The sequence below is a fragment of the Canis lupus genome, chromosome 2 (genome assembly GCF_003254725.2).
Source record: "Canis lupus dingo isolate Sandy chromosome 2, ASM325472v2, whole genome shotgun sequence".
Taxonomy (NCBI): domain Eukaryota; kingdom Metazoa; phylum Chordata; class Mammalia; order Carnivora; family Canidae; genus Canis; species Canis lupus.
This window is the reverse complement of record NC_064244.1, coordinates 50374506-50397436: the sequence shown is the minus strand read 5'-3', so window position 1 is coordinate 50397436 and position 22931 is coordinate 50374506. Positions and strand designations below refer to the sequence as shown.

Genomic DNA, 22931 nt, shown 5'->3' with positions numbered 1-22931 from the left:
TAAGTATTTAGTTACCCTTTTGGTCTTCATTGGGTTAAAGATGACCTAAACTCCTGACATAACACTTTTTGCCTTCTGACATAGAAACTATGGCTTCCCTGAAACCAAAATGTTCCAGGCATAGGATGAATAAATACAAAAGCCCTACGGCAAAAATATGCTTGGAATGTCTAAGAAACAACAAAGCCAGTATGGCTGAAGTAGAGTAAGCTAGGGAAACAGGTAAGAAAAAGGTCAGAGAGGTAAGCAGGAACCAAGTCACAATGGGTCACCTGTCCTCTATTTTCTAGCTCGAATTGTTTTTCATAAATTAAATTTCAAAATAATAGCTATCCACAGCTAAATTAAAAGAAAACCATTTCCCCTCAAGGCAACAAATTAAATAAAAACTTACACTGTTGCTAACCAATCCCTCTAAGAATTATCAAGAGTGCAAGACAATACTATGAAAAAAAAGTGATCCAGAAATTAACGTGTTAAAATATGCCAGAATACAACCAAAATAAAATTTTCTAGAAAATATCTAAAAAGTATCTAAAAAGTATCTAAAATATCAAACTCAAACAGATGTTGAATTAAAAAGTATTTTCCAAGGGTGCCTAGGTGGCTCAACTGGCTCAGGTCACGACCTCAGGATCATCAAGCATTGTGCTGGGGCTCCTCACTCAGGGGGTGTCTGCTTGAGATTCTCTCTTTCTCTTTCCCTCTATTCTTTCCACCACTCACACTCTTTCTAAAATAAGTAAATCTCAAAAATAAAAGGGGCAATTGTGTGGCTCAGTCAGTTTAGCGCCAGACTCTTGATTTGGGCTCAGGTCATGATCTTGGGGGTTGTGAGACTGAGCCCCATGTCAGGTGCTGTGCTGGGTGTGGAGCCTACTTAAGATTCTCTCTTCCTCTCCCTCTGTCCCTCCTCCCCCTTTCTCTCTCTCTCTCCTGCCCCTTCAAGTAAGTAAATAAATACAAAAATGCATCCTCCTCACCCCCAAAAAATAAAAAATAAAAAGCATTTTCCCACCAGGGATCACAGTGCAGGTCTCCAGCAATACAATGACATGTAAAAAAAGACCTAAAATTTTGCACTTCAAAGTTTCAGAGACCACTTTCATAACTTTGGTAAATTAACTACTATCAAAGGGGCACCTGGCTGGCTTAGTCAGTAGAGCCTGAGACCCTTGATCTCCAGGTGTGTTCATGTTCCACAATGGGAGTAGAGTTTACCTAAAGGAGGAGGGAAGAGGGCGCCTGGCTGAGTCAGTTGGTAGAGCATGCAACTCTTGATCTCAGGGTTGTGAGTTTAAAGCCCACATTGGGTACAGAGATTACTTAAAAATAAAATCTTAAAAAAAAAAAAAAAAAAGGAAAAAAGTATTTTAAAAAAATTAACTACTATCATAAAGCTAGTATTCATTCACTCCCTAATAATCCAATACCACAAATCTAAGATACAACTTACAATTAAGGTGAATTTTGTATTTTGTCTTGCATTATTTTTTGAAAAACAATGACCCTTCTTTAAAATAAATATAAAAAGAGGGGGATCCCTGGGTGGCTCAGCGGTTTAGTGCCTGCCTTCAGCCCAGGCATGATCCTGGAGTCCCGGGATCGAGTCCCACATTGGGCTCCCTGTGTGGAGCCTGCTTCTCCCTCTGCCTATGTCTCTGCCTCTGTCTCTGCGTGTGTATCTCTGATGAATAAATAAAATCTTTTTATAAATAAACAAACAAATAAATAAATAAAAACAAGAGCCTATTAACAGCAAAAATTTTTTTTAAAAGATTTTATTTATTCATGAGAGACACAGAGAGAGAGACAGGCAGAGACACAGGCAGAGGGAGAAGCAGGCTCCATGCAGGGTGCCTGACATGGTACTTGATCCCGGGTCTCCAGGATCACACCCTGGGCTGAAGGCAGCAATAAACCGCTGAGCCACCCGGGCTGCCCAACAGCAAAATCTTATTTAACCCCTCTTAGAAATCACAAAAAAAGGTATTAAGTTCCTAAATGTATGTAGTTAAATGTTTCTGATATTTTTTCCCGTTATAAAGCTGTGGATCATTTTATTTTACTTTAAAAGATTTAGTCCTCATGAACGCGGAAATATAGTTACCTAGATTTTCCAATTCCCCACGCAATCTAAAACGCTCAGTTTCAATAAATGATTCTCCAATGAATAATCTACTTTAGTTCTCAAATTTAAACGAATGCCCAATTACTTCAGAAGTAATTCCAAAAGTCAGTTTAAGTCAACGATAACATGGGAGGAAAAATTAAATAGACATTAAGTAGAAAAATTGAGCAGACATTTTCAATCCTTTTCATTAAAAAAAAAAAGGTTCCAAACAGAAATAATTTTCTAAGTTCTTTTCAAATGATTACACAACTGAACATAAATCCCTTTCAGAAGAGGGTGTGTAATACTTACTGTAGTCAGGGGATTTGGGGTCGGTATGGGAAGCAAGCCTGCACCAGGCATTAAACTTGTCATGGTTGGAGCAGGAGCCAATAAAGAGAGGGCTTTGGATTCCTCTGGAATTTTACCTGCAGAGGCAAGTTCCAAACATTACGGGAAGCAGAAACACCACACAAACTTTACACTATGATTTTACAATTACCCTTGCACTTAAAAAATAATAATAATAAATGAATCTATCTATCAGATCTGTACAAAGAAATAAATAAGAACTTAAGTCTTTCCTTTTATCCTGCTCTACTAGGAAAAATAAAAGTGAGCAAAACTTCAAAGACTAACAATCTCATTAATGGAATATTATTTTAAAAATTGAATAATGTAGACAATTATTTAACACTTTGAGCTATGGGTCACCTGTACTGGAAACTTAATGTTCATGAACCAAACGATATCAAGCATGGACGCTTTCCCAGGACGGTGTTTTCGCGGTGATCGAAAGTTGTGTTACACATGACAACCGTTCGTGTTGGCTGCATCACTAATAGCACACAGAACATCAGATACAGAAAAGAAGAACATTTTTTAAAGTTTAATCCCCAGAAATGGCAAATAACCAAATTAGTCAAAAAAAAGAAAAAGAAAAAACAAATATGTGCGAATTGAAATTTGTTCCTTAATGAGTGCCCCTATCCTAGTTACTAAAACTACCTACTGGTGATGCAAACAATTTTGATAACCTTCCAATATATTCTATTCAATTTTTCAAGCAGACAGAAAAAAACAAAAGCCTACTCCATGTAATCACCTTCAATTTAAAAGGAAGCCTACACCCATCAAGGTAAAAAAGACCTCTCACCAACTAGGTCAGAGATGCCTAAAAGAATCCAATTCAAAGAACATGCCTTGGGAATTACTAAAATTTTTGAGAATCACTAACAATAAAAGTTCCTTTGTCTCAGGAAACTTCTTAACGTCCTGACTTTTAGAACCAATTTATGTATACTTATCTGAAGAGGGGTGGTTAATGCCTAATGTCTTGCTTATAAACACCTTGACTGCCTAATAAAAGTAGTGTAACACTAAAACAATCTTAGACACTAAAAAGAAAAAAATCCCTAGAACTAAAAAATGAAAAACTTACTATAAAATAAGTTCATCAATTGCTGTATTTAAACACTAAACTTGAATCAATTAATTTTGATATGAACTGCAACTTCCGCACATTTTCCCTTTCTGTCCTCTTTCTCTACTGCTCCTGCTAAAATATTACTTAAAAAGTTGACTGCATATATCTATTTTAGAAAAGCTACTTATAATTACGTGGTAGTTGTCTACACATTTCCATTATGGAGTCCTCAAAAAATAAAACAGTGTACAAAATCACACTAAATTGAAAATAGCATATGGATTAAGTTTTCAAAAGCACCGTGCTGAATTTAGAACTGAAATTTCTACTTAAGACAACCAGACGTGGAGGGATAATCTCTAAACAATATTATCTGAATATACCTGTAAACATGGATGGAATTCAAGACAGCTTTTAAAATTTGATTTAAATAATGGTTATACCTTATTTATAGGAACAGAAAAATTACATTCAATTAGCTTTAACAAATCCTACTTTTTCCTAAATTTTACAACATCTAAGTCTACATTAATTTACTAATTTCAAAAACAGTTATTTTATTATTTCAGTGTAAATTCTGCACAAGCACAGATTTTTTAACATGCATAAATAAAAGGTAGGTAGGCCTTACTAAAGACATCAAATAACAGTAATTTATTTTATATTTATTAGTTACTGGTATTAATACACATATCTGTATACCCACCTATATATACTAAGCTATTTATATTGCTACCATGCCCATTTTATGTTACAAATAGGTATTATTTTTTAAATGCTTTAAAACCTGAACACATCTTGATAAATCGACTGAGGTCCTGTGTCTGTGTAAATCTTATGCTTTGCCACCCTAATTTACATACCCAAAATATAAGCTAAGAATTTCTATTATTAATGTCCCCAATTTAAGATTACTTGTAATTAAATAAGCAAAAGTATCCATAAAAGACAGTGTAGGAAGACTACACAAACAAAAAGTATTCAACACAGGCCAAAAGATGAATACCTGATACTATGAAGACTTCCACTTTTGGCTTAAAAAATTTTTCAATAGGTTATCTGCTTCTCACTGCCTTTCACAGTAATAAAAAACTATTATAAATGGTAAGTCTAACTGTAATCACATTTTTTCCTTATTCTAATTACCATTAAAGATACTTTAAGAAAAAAAGTCCCATTGCTTAACTCCCAATATAGAATTCTATCAAATTTACCCTCCAAATACTATCAGAGTATATAAAAGTATAAAACAAACAAGCATTCAGCATTTTCCCCAAACTATACTCCTCAAACTCAGCTGAGAGGAAAAACATCTCTCAGAGAAAATTAAAGTGCTAGTCCTAATCTTGGAATCCATTTAGAAGCTAGTGACATCTGAAAATTTTGCAAAAAATTCAAGCAGAGAAACACACACGCAAGTTTTCATTTCTCAAATACCCATTCCCCATATAGGCAAGTAAAAAGTCTTTGTAAGTCAAGAAAGTAAGTTCTTTTCTATAATAAAATAACTCAAAAAAGCAAATGTCTCTGCTTGTCCTCTACTCCTAAATTAGTCTAAGACATTTACTTACTTTCCTTGAGGATTTTGTATGCTTAAATTTCTAGGGGAAAGGATGAAAATTATTAGCTATCAGTTGGTTTTTATGAAAGATGTAGATTTGGGAGAAAAGTTGCAAAAATGTTGCAATGAGGTCAGAAAATGTTCCTAAGAATTCTATCAGTGTTTTAGTGTTTTGAGAACAAAATGTACTGTGCAGTCTATAAATACACCAATTAAGACTCACACTGAGCTTCACAACACTGTACCCTCGTTTACTATGAAAATTTATTTCACTGTAAGATTGAGCTCTGCTATTCATCTCCCAATATAATCTGCAAAGCAATGTTATGAACCCTTAATGGAATACCATTTACAAAGAACTGGAAACCCAGCTCACAAGTTAAAGTGAAAGAGATTTAACAAAACAAAAACAAAAACAAAAACAAAAAAAGGGACAAAATAAAGAAAAAGAAATGAAATTAAAGTAAAACAATAAAAAACAGAGACAGGGCGTCCATCTTCTGCGGTTCAGACTCCGATCTCATTTCCCCAATGAAGGTTTCACTTGACGGCAGGTTTAGTGGCATGGCAAACAATGCCTAACTCAGGCAAGTGTAACAGGTCTGCCTTGGCCAGTCTAGTCATCTAATAATGCACAAATATCACATAGAGAAAACATACAAAACCAAATTAATAGTCAAAATCCATCTACCAGAAAATGTGGACATAAAGTTACGACTGATGATTAGGCTGACACCCTTGTTATGTTTGACCTTATCTTTTTCTAAGTGTTAACATTTATAAAAAAGAAATCTGAGATGCACGCAACAACAAAAAGAGGTCATATCTGGACAAGTATAATGAAAGCATATTTTATTTTGAAATGGCAGGTTTTATTAACAATAGCTAATGCTTAATATGTATGAAACTATTACACATCAAACATTACTTATACAGCTTAGGACCTTGTTACAAATCTGTCTGCATTAGAAAAACAGCAAATTGAAAGAAACTGAAAAAACTTTTCTTAAAACTGTTGCTTGCTATGGCTGTCTCATTTCTTTCATAATGCTGTTTCTATAACATCAAAGAAAGAATGCAATCAGTGAAGTCAATAGAAGAATGCTTACAGCACCCTATCTCCTCTAACAGAACTTACTCCACTGGAACTCTTTCCTTTGATTTATTTCAAACTCACTTTGCTATCTTTTTCAGTACATAACACATTATTACTCTGCTTGCAGTGCATAATCAGATCTTTCATGGCTCACTGTAACATTCTTCAGATTCTGTAAGGTTAAATTGGTGATATTTAGTTACACTAAATGAAAAATGTGTATCTCAATGTTTCTCTAATACCAATTATTTTATCAGTGTTCTAAAATACAACTAAATTGCAATAAAAATGTGCTTAAACTTACATGTTCAAAACCAGAGAAACTGTCTCAAAATGGTAGTATTAAAAATATTCAAGACCTATTGTAGTAAGTGTGTATTTATTAAGCTCTATTAAGTACAACAAAGAAGAAAACCTCTACATGCCCATAACCTTGAACATTTATGACAAATCATGGTTTGGGCTTCTCAAATACATGAAAAATTCTAAGGGAATATAGCAAGGTTCCAACAAAGCAACACTGATAAAAATTCTTCCTTCCAATTCAGTAATGAGCCAACATAAGATCCTGCACTGTTGGTAGCATAGTTTTCTGATAGGATTAACATTCCCATTTAATAAACCTGCCATCTGACTTTTTTCCCATGCAGTTTACCTGATGTGAAACTGGTATGAACTTGGTATGCAGAACTAAACCATAACCAGCTCTGTTCTCACCTTGCTTTCTCCAATTCTGGGCTCACTGTCCCCTTACAGATCAATAGATAAGGACAGATTCGGCAAATAATTAGCTTTAATCCATTTTTATTGTACTACTCTATTCTAATCTCCAGGCAGGGGGGAAAATACTTTCAAATTTCTCTGGAAAAACATCCAGAATGTCCTATTCTGAGACTTCAAAACCAAAAGAATGGTACTCACTGTATCTAACTGTAATGTTTTTGACATCCCAGAATAGACATTCTGAAATAAGCATCAAATTTCAAAAGTGCAACACTGTGTACCATATGTCAAGTTATTTTAATATTAGCCTTGTTTTAAAAGAGGTTTTAAAACATTCCATATGAAAACTCCTTAAATTGCTCCAGGTAAATTTTTTACGTTGTAAAACAGTTACCACCATCCACCAGGGAAAACATACTTTAAAGACATTTAAATTATAATGAACTATTCGAAAATCCAAAGAGTACACATGCCATAATGTGTACTCGAAATAAAAATTGATTACACACCAGAACTGTCAAATTCAGCACAGCCTATTATATGTAAATGGCTCTGTAAACAGAAATTACTACAAAATAAGTATTAGTAATCATTAGCTCTTAAAGCAGGTTAAGTCTTAAATTTAACGAGGCTTTTGGCCTTGTTCCCATGTTCAACAACTATTTCCTTGATGGAGGCTTTGGGCTTTCCATGATTTTTCTTGAATTGCCCATCCTACCCCCCAAGAGAAGCAAGCCATTAAAAGAAAAAAGTAAATTCCAGTTGCATAGCAATCACATTGAATATGCAATAATGGCTCAATGACAAGGTGAATTACCTTAAGAGGATACTTTGGAGATTAAATTATAAATATCTTTCTTATAAATATTACTTAACCTCAATTTGGGAAAATGAACAATTTTTATTTATGATATCATTAATACTGTATACACAGGGGCAAATGCTCACTTACACATACATTTAAAATAATTTCCCTTACCAATGTAGTATTTTAATTTCAGAAACCTTTGTTTACAACTTGCAAATTGACTACAGAAAGCCAAACAAAAGAAACCAGAGAAGTAATTCATGAATTTTTTCAGATGTTTGGCTACAAAATCTCAAGCACAAGTAAGTAATAAATAGCCATTCTAATGTATTAGGTAAAAATTCTTTCCTTCTCCAAATTTCATTCCTACACACACACACAAACACACACACACACACACAGCAATATACTCTCTACCTACCAATTTCTAGGAAAGCCAAAGGTAGTAACACACAGGACAGAGATTAAAATAATGGAAAAAACATGTCAGATACCAACCTTCTGCACAAGGTACAACTATCAGAGCTCTGTCAATAAAAACCGTGTTAGTTAGATGCTGGGCCACGCCAACACTTGATGGGTCACGAAACTTAACATAACATACTTTGGAAGAAAAAGCAAGAGGTGCGTTGCTGCAAGATAAAAAGAAAAACAATTGGACTAATAAACATTTGGTTTGTTTTGTCATTTTCACTTGAAACATCTTTCTTAGATCTCTGCATAATCTTAATCAAGAATTTTTACTGCTAAAGATTATTAAGACAAAAAAAAGTTTTGTATTTTTAAATTTTTATCTAAATTCCAGGTAGTTAATATACAGTATAATATTAGTTTCAGGCATACAATATAGTGATTCAACACTTCCATACGACATTCTGATGCTCACCACAGCAAGCACACTCCTTAATCCCTATCACCTATTTTACCTATCCACCTACCCCTCTGCCTTATGGTAACCATTAGTTTGTTCTCTATAGTTAAGAGTCTGTTTCTTGGTTTGCCTCCCACTCCCCACCTTTGCTCATTTGTTCTGTTAAATCTACACATGAGCGAAATCATATGGTATTTGTCTTTCTCCGATTTACTCTGAGTAGTAGAATACTAACTCCATCCATGCCATGGCAAACGGCAAGATGACATTTTTTTTTACAGCTGAATAATATTCCATTGTGTATATACACACCTTCTGTTTCCACATTTTGGCTATAAACATTGGGGTGCATGTATCCCTTTGAATTAGTGCTTTTGTATTCTTGGGTAAATACCTAGTAATGCAACTGCTAGATCAAAGGGTAGTTCTATTTTTAACTTTTTGAGAAACTTCCATGTTTTCCAAAGTGGCTGTACTTAAGGCATATCTTAAGTCTTTCACCGTGATTTGTCTACAAAAGTTGACAGAAATCTAGGAAGTCCTATTGTCTTACCTCTAAAAACTTGAAATTTATGAGTTAACCCAAGCAAAACATGAAAACAGCAGATTTAACCCAAAAATGTTCAACCAGCATATTATATCAATGGGCAAAATCACTTTATAAAAAGTCCCAATCCTTCAAATTTTGTAACCACTTCCAACCTTTCCTAATTAGATCACTAAAAACTTCACCAGAGTCTTGCAAATAGACAACAAAGAATTAATATTAAGATCTTTTGCATGTACTAGACTGCTTTAGGCTAGCTAGGCAGCATTGTGATTTCAGACCAAAGATTTTACAAACAAAATTTTAATTATTTTATATGCAAAAAACATATTATTCTAAATCCTACCAGATTCAGTTTAATCTAGGTAGGTCTACAGTAAAAAACCACAGAGCAGAGCACAGATGAAAGCAGTTTTCCCATAATATAATTCATCTTGTCAGACTGCAAAATATACTATATTCAATGATTATCATTTTGTCTATCTGTCCAAGACTATTTTTAATTAAAGTCTAAAATTTTCTTTAGCAAGAAAAAAAACACCCAAATATATACCTAATATAGAACATATACACTCCTTTAAAGCATTAACATTTCTTACACTATGAAATAAGTGAGATCATTGAAAAATATCTTTGCCTTGTGCAGTAATTTATGTTACAAAACAGGTCAAGAAAGTTGACCATAATCCTAGCCCTAGTAAATGGCAAAGGTGGGACTTGAAGTCTAACGATCTAAAGCCAAATATAATGCAACCTTAATCATTCAACTAATCAAGAATTTTAAAAGCATTTTAGGGGTGCCTGGGTGGCTCAGGTAGTTAAGTGTCTGATTCTTGATTTGTGCTCAGGTCATGATCTCTGGGTTGTGAGATGGAGCCCCCCACATCAGGCTGTGCACTAGATATGGAGCCTGCTTGAGATTCTCTCTCTCCCTATCCTTCTATCCTTCACACTCTCTAGTAAAATAAAAAAAAAAATTTAGAAGCATTTTAATGTACTATCAATTCCAAATATTAGACATTTCTAAAATTAGAAATTTTCACATAAAGTAACAAATCCATCTTGATAATGATTATACATATTCATGCTATTACCAAAACACTGTGATAATGAAACATATTAGCAAGTAGAACTTGAACTTATATTATTAATGTAAATAGGCTAATAAAAGTTGGTAAAAAGAAACTGTCTCTTTCTCACCCAACCCAACTCAATTCAATTCACTCCTGCCTAAGGCTATCCAATTCAGGCTTCAACAGGCTCACTACAACAATGCCTACTCCCCACTCACTCTATACAAACATCTAAGTACTTCATGAATTTGTCACTGAGGTAAAAACAGTGGTGTCCACACTTAACTCACCTTTACATTACCCACATCTCCAATTTAGACCTCTCTTGAGCTTTAGACTCCCAGATCCAAGTGCCTGCTGGGATATCACACCTTGATGGTCACAAGGCCCATCCCCCAAAAGTTACTGAGTCTGAAATAAGTTCATCACCCTTCTTCCTCAACAATCCTGGTCTTTGTCCTATACATCATCTCTCAGTTAAAAATACCACCATATTATTCAAATCATAAATCTAGGAGTCACTAATGTAACCGTCATTAGTACCTTTCACTAAATGCTTCCAAATCTCTTCTGGCTACGTGGTTAAATTCCACTTCTTTGTTCCTTAAAGTTGGTGTGCCCATGTAACTTGTTTTGGCCAATTAAGTATGAGCAGGACCGACATTCAGGAGCTTTAAGGGACATTACTTGGCTCTTTTGCTCCACCACAATGACCAGCCTCATTTGAGAAATGGGTGGCTGACTGCTACATCAGCTTCATCCCAGAGTGAGTGACCACAATGAGTAGAGTTCCCTACCCTACAAACTTAGCATAAGAAGTAATTCATTTCTACAAACTATTGAGATTGGGGGTTGTTTCCATCCTTGACCCTTCCTCCTTCTTCATCCAGTTGATTGTTAAATCCTGTGAAGACTGCATCCCAAATATTTGTCACAGGAGTTCTTTCATCATTCTCATGATCAGGGCCTTAACTCAAGCTCCCATCATCTCACAAGGATTATTACTATGGCTCCTAACCCATCACAGTGATTCCAATCCCAACTCCTTAATAATGGTCTTTCACAACAGCTGCCAGAGTGATCCCTCTAAACCCTACATTTTATCATGTCATTCCACTGCTTAAATTTACTTAAATTTTACAGACACCCTTCTGTTCTTGCTTCATCCTCTACATCGCACCCAAAAAATCTAGGCATTAGAAGTACTTGTGGTTTCCACAACACATTCTGAATATCTGGGCCATCTTTGCACATATTGTTCCATTTGCCTATGATATCCTACCTTCCTTTTTGAGGGGTAATTCCACTTTTCTTCAAGGCTTGAGTTTCCAAGTCTTCTGGAAAGCTATTTTAAGATATCAAAGTGGTTAGGTACCCCTCCTCTATGTGCTTCCAAGACATTCTATATACACTTTCAGCACAGACTTTAAGAGTTTTCTTAGGTGAAATCCCCAACAGATTTTAGAAGCTGCTAGCCACAACTGATTTGCCACATGACCCAAGGGCCCATTTCACTGGCTAACCAACCACCTATAATTTGGGTGGCTTGATCAAATGAACTTAAACAATCAGATTCTCTATCTTGGTCTGAAAAGTCACTGAGAATCAGGGCTTGGGCCAGATGCCAAAATACTGAGTACAAAATAAGTCTGCAAAGAAAATAGAGCAGATACATGGAATGAAACTGAGTGGACAATAAAGCTTCTGAGAAGAGGCAGATAGTCACCTTGGATGCTGAAATCTTTCTGGTTCCCAGTCCCAGTTTCCATGAGGCCTACTTGTACTAGTCTTTATTTCAATTTAGAGAAACAATTTTATTTCTTCTCGAACTAGACCAAGTGGCACTGTTTCTTTTTCAACAACCCTTGCCCCTAAAAAAAACTGTAATTACAATGAGCTACTAAAGCTCTAGCAATTACAAGTACACTCTCTTTTAGCATTCTTCAAGAGCCTAACAAATCGCCATTGAAACTATTTTCCCTAAAGGGTCAGATCCTTTTGTGAAAGAATGGAAACCTAAATAATCACTACTGAAAACTAAAAACACAATTCCCAATACCCCTACTTAAAACCCATATCATTTCAAATTTAAAACATCCAGGGGAAAGGAAGTATGAGACTGGGTGGGAAAGCAATTTCATGTTATGACAGGCTACCAAGATTTGAGAAGCCCAGAACTGGTTAAGAAAGGCTGATCTGTGCGCATCAAGCATGATCATAAGAATGCGGACACTAGACATAGCTACACCACCGTCATTTTCATCTCCTTTCTTAAAATACAGAAAAGAGATCAACATATATTTAACACTATCTTATTTTGAACATTATCATCTAAATTACAATACAGTGGCAAGCCTAAATACAGAAGATGCTCAACAAGTGTGTATTTATTTATAAATCATTGTTTCCAAATTTTATATTTACAGCTTTTGTTCTCATAAACCTAAACTTTTAAACAGACTTACTTTAATTAAATAGAATTATCATTTTTTTTTAATTTTTATTTATTTGTGATAGTCACAGAGAGAGAGAGAGAATGAGGCAGAGACACAGGCAGAGGGAGAAGCAGGCTCCATGCACCGGGAGCCCGATGTGGGACTCGATCCTGGGTCTCCAGGATCGCGCCCTGGGCCAAAGGCAGGCGCCAAACCGCTGCGCCACCCAGGGATCCCTAGAATTATCATTTTTAAGTCTATTTTTGACCTAGAGTTTTAACTTTTAAAAGGGTGTTACATGTTCCACTTGGTCTAAATGTATGCTTCGGAAGAAAGTAGCAGCAGCCAAATATAGCAAATTTTACGTCTGCCTGATTTGTTGAATCAAATTTTGCCTCTTTTTTCAAATATAAAACTTTATAGTCTTTTTTTTTTTTCAAAAAATTTCTAACAGTTTAATGTAGAAATTACAGAGCCAACTTTTTGAGCATCAGTTAAATTTCCTAGGCCCTAATTGGTTATTTTGTTTTTCATTAAACATGGTGATGGCATTGTACAACGTTTTTGAAAAAGTGAATGTGGTACTAATTTTTCCAGTAATTTATTGGAAGATCTATCAAAAAGGATATAATTCAAAGGAAGGACAAATTACACAAAAGTATGTGCAAAATATTAACTGACACATAACTTTTAATAGGGTTTCTGAGGAGGACTCCAGTGGTACTTTAGAGGGCACAATTTTTCCTTTTGTTAAGATCTTCTTACAAATTACTGACACTTGCCAACCAAATGCCAGGAGGCATTCCCATCAATGCCTGACAATCAAAAGGACACATTTTCAAATGTTTCCAGCTAAAATCTACTTACTTAAAATACCAAACCAAAGGACTCAATATAGCCAATGACAGAATTGAAATATTACTATAAATAAGACACAAAAGTATGAAAAAAATGATTATATGTTGAATGAAAAAAGTTTACCATCAATGTATAAATCCTTTGACTCTGCTACATTAAAATAAGCACATATCAAAAGGACTGCAGGCAAATATATGGAAATAGAGGTTTCAATAGGATCGTAAGCAGAAGTTTTCTTTTTCTCTTCTCATAAAATGACTATACTGGTTCTATTAATATTTTTAACTAAATAAGTAAGAGGTGACACATTTTTCCTTGCTTATTAATACTTCTGTAGACCAGAGAGGTGAAGAAAACCAGTAAGCAAAAAGAAATCAACACATGTGAAAAACAGTGTTAGAAATCAGGATAGGATTACCCTCCAAGGTTAGTCATTTGAAGGGGGACACTGGGAAACTGCTAGGGCGCAGACAAGCCTGATGTAGGTGGTGATTACATAGGTGTGTTCACTTTGTGGAAATCCATCAAGCTGTACTTTTATCCATGCATTTTTCTGCATATACAGGACACCTAAAAAAAGGGGGGGGAGGGGACCTAAAAAAACTACAAAAGTTTCTTACTGCCGTAAAAAGTTTCCATGACATGGTACTCCTTTGTTGTGCAACAAGTGAAAACAAAAAATTCTGGGTATTGGGCAGCCCGGGTGGCTCAGCGGTTGAGCGCCACCTTCAGTCCAGGGCCTGATCCTGGAGACCCGGGATCCAGTCCCACGTCGGGCTCCCTGCATGGAGCCTGCTTCTCCCTCTGCCTGTGTCTCTGCCTCTCTCTGTGTGTGTCTCTCATGAATAAATAAATAAAATCTTTAAAAAAAAAAATTCTGGGTATTTATCATCCAGAAGCATAAAAAAGAGCACAATTAAGAATTGTTAACATATATATAAAGGATGTTTAATTATCAATGTTTAAAAGCTAAAAAACCGAATCACAGCCTCATTCCAAAAGAATTCAATTTAAAATGTGAATTTTCATATTAACAGGTGAATGCTTAAAATGTTAATGAGAAACTGTTTCCGCATTCTATTAAAGAAATATATTTCCACCTGAAAAAAAAGAAATATATTTCCAAATTTTAAACAAATGAAATTCTACTCAGCTTCCAGACATTAATAGTAAAGTACTGTTTCTGAGACACTGCAAAACATTTATCTGTCTTCAATACAACTACTACTATTGTACTGTTATCCATTTCAGCTCAAATTTGCAAATAACATCTTTAATATAAAGACCAGGTTATGACCACTTCATTATAGAGCAGAAAACACCCTATTAGTAAAACAAGGCAATATTTCTGAAAGACAGGAATGAGGAATTACACTGAAGGAAAAACTGATTAGGAATACATGTGCTGGGATCCCTGGGTGGCGCAGCGGTTTGGCGCCTGCCTTTGGCCCAGGGCGTGATCCTGGAGACCCGGGATCGAATCCCACATCGGGCTTCTGGTGCATGGAGCCTGCTTCTCCCTCTGCCTATGTCTCTGCCTCTCTCTCTTTCTCTGTGACTATCATAAATAAATAAAAATAAAAAAAAAAAAAAGGAATACATGTGCTGTTTGTTACAATTTTGCAAAACGTATTAGTTTGTGACACAGTAACTCTACCAAATTTAAGTAAACAGTGTTTATTCTGACTTTCAAAGTAATTAACATCTGATTTCAAAAAACAGCTCATTACTAAGTATCAGATAGTAACCGGCAGCATACTGCCACCCATACCTGGTTTTAACAACGAAAGTGGCTATTACGTTGGCACTGAATAATATTCTGTGATATGTTTCTTCTACCTATAAGACACCTTATTACCACAACCTTGAAAGCAAGGTTAGTTTACAAAAGCTCTTGTACAAAATATTTTACTGCTTGTTTCCAGTTAAGCATACACTCCTCCAAACACTTCTCTATCATTAAAAAAAAAAAAAAAAAGTTCTGAATGCTTAAACCAAGAGACAGCAGAAAACATTTTCAAAAGTTAAATAAGATCGTCAAGCTATATAGCTGTGGCTAGCCAATAAATAGTATACTCATGCACTTATGGAGTATTCTTGACAAAAATGTATTATCTGAATCTAATCATGCAGAAACAATGAACATAAAGCCAGATTAAGAATCATTCTGCAGGGGATCCCTGGGTGGCTCAGCGGTTTAGCGTCTGCCTTGGGCCCAGGGCATGACCCTGGGGTCCCGGGATCGAGTCCCGCATCGGGCTCCCTGCATGGAGCCTGCTTCTCCCTCTGCCCGGGTCTCTGCCTCTCTCTCTCTCTGTCTCTCATGAATAAATAAATAAAAATCTTAAAAAAAAAAATCATTTTGCAAAACAAAGTACAAGACAAAATGTCAACGCCATGAAAGATTTTTAGGAAGGTGACAGGGGATTCTGGATTAAAGGAGGTAACAATCAAATGCAACGGGTGGTTTTCTGATGATATTCTAGACAAAAAAAGGAAAAGGAAGGAAGGGAGTGAGAGAAGGACGGACAGACGGACACGTGACTGTAACTGGGAAAACGTAAACTACTTCGTATACAGCATCAATGTTCAGTTCGTTAAACGGGCTCTGGAATCGTGGTAACGGAGGAGGATGCACCTGCCCCAAAAAGACACACTTCGGTGCCGAGGGCTGGCCAGGCACGGTGTCTGCTTGGAAAGGACGGGCAGCGGAAAGGGGCGTTTGGGCGCAGGGGGCGTAGGCAGCGGGAGGGGGAGGCGGAGGAGGGAAAAAACCCGCGAGAGAAACGTGGCTGCTGCTCTCCCTAACTTCACCCACGCTGAGGACTTCGCGACAAAAAAAAAAAAAAAAAAAAAGGAGAGGAAAACACTCCGAAAAGCGACCTCTGCAAACCCCGATGCCAACTCTCCCCGTCTCCACGCCGTGGCAGCGCGGGATCCCTAACGGGCGGAAACCGAAAGAAAAATAGGTCTACGGGCATCATCGTCAAGTACACCAAAAAAAAGGTCAAAGACCAAAAAAAAAAAAAAAAAAGTTGTGTGTGTGTGTGCTTTTTTTTGGAAAGAAAGAAATCCTGGGCGACTTCTAAGCCGTTCCTCCAGAGGGATTTGAAACAATGAGCAAAACACGGAGGCCTCTGAGGTGCTAAGCTCTACCTTAAGAACACAGATCTTAAAAAAAAAAAAAAAAAAAAAAAAAAGGAAATTCGGCGCGAGGGCCGCAGGGCCCCTGCGGGGTCGGCGCTGGGAGCGGCCGCGGCTCGCCCGGGGCCACCCCGCTGCCCTAACACACCCCGGGACGCGGCCGCGGGGCCCCGGCAGGGCGGAGGCCGCGCCGCAGCGATAACCCGCCGCCCCACCGCCCCTGATACTTTTTAGCGAACGCTTAGGACAGCGTGACCTTGAGGGCGGAAATTTTAATCCGCTGCCAAGAAAAAAAAAAAAAAAAAAAAAAAGGGGTGTGGGAGGGGACGAAGGGACGTGATCTTCACCAACACGGATGGACGGGCTCGGTCGGCTTAGCCAACAAGACGCTAAATCCGCCGGGACGGCCCCGGGGGCGGAGCCGAGCGCCCGCGGCACGGCCCGCACCCCGAGGCGGCAGCAGGCGGGCGGCGCCGCGGGCTCCGGGACTCCGCCGCCGCAAGGACGCCAACAGGCGTTTGCCATGAGGACCGTTCCGGGCCCACCTGCGGCCATCTTAACTTCGGGAAGAAAGACGGGGAGGAAGGGGAGGAAGGGGAGGCACGGACTACGAGACCCGGACGGAGACCACAAACCGGGGATGCACGGAAATTAAAAAAAAAAAAAAAAAAAAAAAGCAGCTTCTCTAAATTCTCTGTAGTGGCTCGGTGTAGAGATTCACCTCCCACCCCCGCGCTCCGAGCACACACACAATCCGCCTGACCCGGGGAAAGGGCCTCGGGGCCCCGCGCCCAGCTGCCCTCATCAAACATGGACGCCGAGGTGAGCGCGGCGGTCACGTGACGCGCCCCCGCCCGCGCTCTGCCGCCCCCCCACCCCGACCGGCCTGGGCGCCCGAGGTCTCTATGGCGCCCGCGCCCCTCCCCCAGCCGAGCCCCAGCACTTACTCCGGGGGGTAAAGCCGCAGCTCCTCGATTTCTCCTAGGAAGGAAAAAAGCGTCCGCATCTGCTCGCTGGTCACCGCCGACGACAGGTTGGTCACCTGGATCACCGCCGTAGGGGTGAGGCCGAAGCCCAGCGCCAGCCCGAAGCCGCCGCCGCTGTTCATCCCGGCCCGCTGCTGCCGCCGCCGCCACCGCCACCACCGCCGCCGCCGCCGCCGCCGCCGCCGCCTCCCGCTGCCCAACGTCCGCGACGCGTCAGCGGCGGAACCGGGAGGGCCGCGAGCGCGCTCCCGCGGGCGAAGGCTCGGCGGCGGGCAGGTCTAGCCGCCCGGCCCGCGACTCCCCTGCTCCCCGGGCTGCGCGCGCCGGCCGGAAGCGTCGCCCCGGCAACGGGTGGGTCGCGGCGGCTGCGGCCCGCGGGGGGGAGGGGGGAAGGAGGGAGGCCAGAGCGGGGCTCGCCCCCCTAGGGCTCACGCCGGGCTTGCTCCGGCTGCAGAGGGGCCGGGTTTCGGCCCTGGAAGCGCAGGGCACGCCGCTGCCTCCGCGTCGCGCCCCGGTAGACCCGGGGAAGCGCGAGGCCTGGTCTGCTGGGCGGGGCCGGGACCTGGGGGGGGTCCCGGCGTGGGGGGGGCCTGGGGGAGTCCCGGCGGGGGGGGCTGGGGGGGGTCCCGGCGGCCTCCCCCGCGTGCACTTGGCCCAGGCGAGCGCGCCGTGCTCCCGCGCAGGCCGCCCCGCCCGCGGCCCCACGTGAAACACACGCACACAGGTTGCAAAAATGTACGGGATGCGGGATGCTCGGCTGAGGCTGAGTTAAGGAGGTAGGAAGACAAAGGCCAGGCGGCCGCCAGGACTTAGGCAGTCGCTCCTTGCGCGGCAGGGGGCCCAGGATGCCCTCACCCCCGCCCCCGAGGATGCTGCAGGTGCTCTCAATGGGTCCGTAGGGCCGGAACGGTTCTCTCTTTTCTTTTCTTTTCTTTTCTTTCGATTTATTTATTTATTTATTCATTCATTCATTCATTAGCGAGAGAGAGGCAGAGACCCAGGCAGAGGGCATGCTCCACGCAGGGAGCCCCACGCGGGACTCGATCCCAGGACCCCGGGGTCACGCCCTGGGCCGAAGGCAGATGCTCAACCGCTGAGCCACCCACCCAGACGTCCCAGAACGATTTTCGATATGATGCCAGGACTCTGCTGACCTTTTCCACCTCGCTGGCATTTGTACCCACGGTGTAAAAGCGACCCCAGGTTAACCTCCTGCGCCTCGGAAGGAAACCAAGGCCGTGGTGCCAAACTGCGCTAAATCGTGGTGTTGTGTGTTGCTCACCTGCTTGCTATCATAGCATGCAAAACTTAAAAGGTCGTTTCAATAAGCTAATTTGAGGGTGCCCGTGACCAAGGGGCAAAAATTATTGATGTCATTTGATGTTCGCCCTGGCATGCATACACGTCTTTTAGATTGTTTGAAGAAATGGCAAGAAGTTAGCAGGCATGCCCAAGTATAAGACGGTTGGTTGTCTCCAGAAAAAGCACTTGTGGGGTTGAGTGTTCGCACGCAAAAAATGTAAATCTTGTAAAACTTGTAAACACCTACTCTCCCCCCCTTAAGCTCCAGCTTTACAGTATTTAAAGACTTTTTTGCTACAAAAATACCAGTAATATTAACACACGTATTTTGACATGATATGATGAAAGATGTGAACATTTGGAGGATCCCTATTAACTCAACCAACGACTGTTTTCAAAATAGCCAGTGAGCTCGCCCTATTACAAAACCAAAATGAGTCATCAGAGTGGTAGGTAGACTCATGGATTTTAATGTAGCAGAATGAAAAAGGTAATTGATACAGTTTCAGATTCAGTCCACATTGCAACTGTACTCTAAGAAACTACCATATGTCAGGTTTGGTGTGGTATCAAAGAATATCCAGAATTATCTAGAAAGGCTATGAAAATAGTTTTCCCTTTTCCCACTCCTTATCCGTGTGAGACCAGATTTTCTTCATATGTTTCAACCAAAATATATCACAACAGATTGAACGCACAAACAGAAGAATCCAGCTGTCTTGTATTAAGCCAGACATTAAAGAGGTTTGAAATATGTAAAACAATGCCACTCTTCTCAAATTCCTCTTTGGAGAGTATCATTTTATCATAAAGATACATCATTTACACAAACACAAATAAGTTTTAGAATAATAAGTTTCTTGAGTCTGAAAATTTAAATTTCTGACAAGTTCCCAAGTGGTGGTGGTGGTGCTGCTGCTGGTGATCTCAAAACACCAAAAATAAATAAATAAATAAATAAAAACACCACTTTCACAACCCTTGGTTTAGAAGGTCATAAAAGCAGTACTTAGTACATTTACTAATCGACAGTTGATGGTAAAGCAGAGGGAAGAATCTGTTTCTGGCCTGGGGATTGTGTAATAGTGCCATAATTTAGTACCAAAAATAGGAAGGAAAGGCAGGGTTGTGAGGAATAAGCAAAAAATGTTGAGGTCCATTATGGACAAGTTTCTGAAGTGAAACTTAGAGAAAATATCTAGAATGTGATTTAGAGGAAGCCCAGGGTGTAGCATTAAAGGGATAAAACAATAAACAGCCAAAAAAGAACGAAATCAAGGGAGGAGAAAAAACAGGTGGAATGGGGGGTGGGTTGGGTGGGGGGGCCATGTTAGTCACCAAAGTTAAGGGAGGGGGAAAAAAAAGCCTAATAAGGAAAAAGTGAGGAATGAGGAGGAAAGAATGCTGAAAAGTATCATGTGCCCGTTGGTAGATAGAATGTGACCGCTGAGACAAAAGCTCTAGGAGCCAGTTTAGAGAAGCAAAGTCCACAGCATCACTTCTCTTGATTCCTCTGTGAATCTTCCAGCAAAACTTCCCAACCCGGGGCCTCTCCTAGCCCTGCCACTTTGGCCAATGCCAAACTGCTCCACCCTGGAAGCATTTGGGGACATATGCTTTGGAATTTTAACCTTTATACCACGTTCTGTCCCCAACCTCCACCCTGGAAGCATTTGGGGACATGCTTTGGAATTTTAACCTTTATACCACGTTCTGCCCCAACCTCTGGGCTCCCAATTGCAGATATTTCTTGGTCACTTAGGCCTCTTGGTTTCCTCTGCCTGCCGACACCTTCTAAATCAGTAAGGCAAGCAGTGACAAGGTTTCGGTGCAGAGAGGGCTCCTCACACTTAGATTCAGGACCGGAGCAATAAACCTGAAGCCAAAAGTAAGAAAGATAAACTCCAGTAAATAATTAACAAGAAAAGAAGATACACATTAAAATTGGATGCATTTCTTGGATTTAGAACCCGGAGTTGGGCTCTGGAGAGAGGGCTTTTAGGATTTGAACGAATGAAATCTTCAATGAGTCTACTCTGTGGAATTTTCAAGGAAATTTTGACGGAGAATAATTCAGAAGTAATTTCAAGGAAGGAAAGATCTGTAGGTACCCCATCTTTGTTTTTTTTTTTTTTAATTTTTTTTTTAATTTATTTATGATAGGCACACAGTGAGAGAGAGAGAGGCAGAGACACAGGCAGAGGGAGAAGCAGGCTCCATGCACCGGGAGCCCGATGTGGGATTCGATCCCGGGTCTCCAGGATCGCACCCTGGGCCAAAGGCAGGCGCCAAACCGCTGCGCCACCCAGGGATCCCGGTACCCCATCTTTGAAGGAGGAGTGCCGACGGTGGATTGAGCACAGAAGCGCTGGGAGGAAAGTGAAGAACTGGAAGGGACCAGAAGTGGAGTGAGAGCTTTCCATGTGTGCAAGCCCTCTGTGTGTGTACATGTGTTCGTGTGTACACTGTTTTGAGGTAGGACTCTTCCAGAAAGGAAGCAGAAACTCTTTGTCCTGCCTGTGCTTACCCACATCACTCTCTTCTTTCAGAATCCAGAGCTCTCCATGAGCTCATGATGTCTCTAGTGGGCTGATTCTGAAAACTGTCAGTTGGCATACATATTTGTGATTACTAAAGAAATCACTAGATTGCTTACACAGAAGGGAAAGTACGGGCAATGATGGCAAGCTTAGTTCACGAAGTGGAAGAAATCATTGCACAACCAAATCTTTGGAAGAAGTACGACCAGGACATGTTTAGAACAGACTTTGGCTCCTTTAAATAAATCCAAAAATATGTAAGAAGACCACTGAGATATTTAATGGAATTTGGGGAAGAATTGCACAGGGAAATCTTAGGAAGGGAATTGACCGGGGTAGTTCTGGGAACATCAGCAGGAGACTTTCATAGACTTTCTCAAAAGTGTTGCCAAAGGGCACCTGGGTGGCTCCATCGGTTAAGTGTCTGACTCTTGGTTTTGGCTCAGGTCCTGATCTCAGGTTCCTGGGATCTCCAGCCCTGAGTCTGGCTCCCCACTGACCCAGGAAGTCGCTTGTCTCCCCCTCCCGCTGCCCTTCCCACTGCACACACACTCTCTCTCTCAGATAAATATTTTTTTAGAAAGAGTGTTGCCAAAAAAAAAAAAAAAAGAGAGAGAGAGAAAGAGTGTTGCCAAAAAGGTAAGTCAACGCCAGTGATTCCCCAGTTCTTGGCAATCGCCAGTCTGCTTTCTGTTTCTGTACAATTGGGTTTTGGGGAAATTATATATAAATGTAGTTACGTAATATTCATAATCGTGAATGTCTACCTTCTATCACCAACCCTAATGTTTTTGAGGTTCATGTACATCAGAGCATGTACATTTAGTTTTATCCCTTTTTTTAGTGTCAAAAAGCAGAGTGTTGTATGAATATTCAGCATTTTGTTGGTTTGCTCAACAGTTGATGGATCATGATATTTCTACTTGGTCATGTTATATAATCCTTTTTGTATGTTGCTCGATTTGACTTGCTGTTATTTTGTTAAGGATTTTTGTATTTCTTTTTATGAAGGATATTGGTTTTTGGTCTTCTTTTTTCACAATGTGTTTATCTAGGTGGCTGTGATGTCAAGATAACACTGGCCTTGTTGTATGAGTTGGGAAGTGTTCCTTCTTCCTCTGTCTTGTGAAGGAGTTTTGTAGGAATGATACTATTTCTTCTTAATTAGAATTCACCTGTGAAGCCAGCTGCCCTACGACTGACTTTCTCTCTTGTTGAAGTCTAGTTAACATCCAGTGTTACGTTTGTTGGGGCTTTTCTTTGTGGGAATATTTTTCATTACCTAGCAAAACTTTGATTTCTTACAGGTCTATTTAGATTTGCTACCTTTTGGGATCCCTGTGGTTTAGCACCTGCCTTCGGACCAGGGCATGATCCTGGAGTCCCAGGATCGAGTCCCACATTGGGCTCCCTGCATGGATACTGCTTCTCCCTCTGCCTGTGTCTCT

General features: G+C 40.1%; 1 protein-coding gene across 6 annotated transcripts in view; it reads right to left on the bottom strand.

Moving 5' to 3' along the window:
* SREK1 (splicing regulatory glutamic acid and lysine rich protein 1) overlaps window positions 1-17820 on the bottom strand; it is a 45408-nt gene extending 27588 nt beyond the window's left edge. The window contains exons 1-4 of one of the 6 annotated variants that reach the window (XM_025448254.3): window positions 17603-17820; window positions 11501-11563; window positions 8226-8359; window positions 2426-2541 (exon numbers count right to left, since the gene is read on the bottom strand). In XM_025448254.3, the coding sequence (XP_025304039.1) occupies window positions 2426-2541; window positions 8226-8359; window positions 11501-11563; window positions 17603-17763 (474 nt within the window). In that variant the 5' untranslated portion in view covers window positions 17764-17820. Of the gene's footprint in view, window positions 1-2425; window positions 2542-2827; window positions 2952-8225; window positions 8360-11500; window positions 11564-17602 lie in introns of those variants that run through there. The other 5 variants (XM_025448253.3, XM_025448257.3, XM_025448255.3 and 2 more) reach the window with 5 other exon arrangements.
* Between the last annotated feature and the right edge of the window lie 5111 nt (window positions 17821-22931).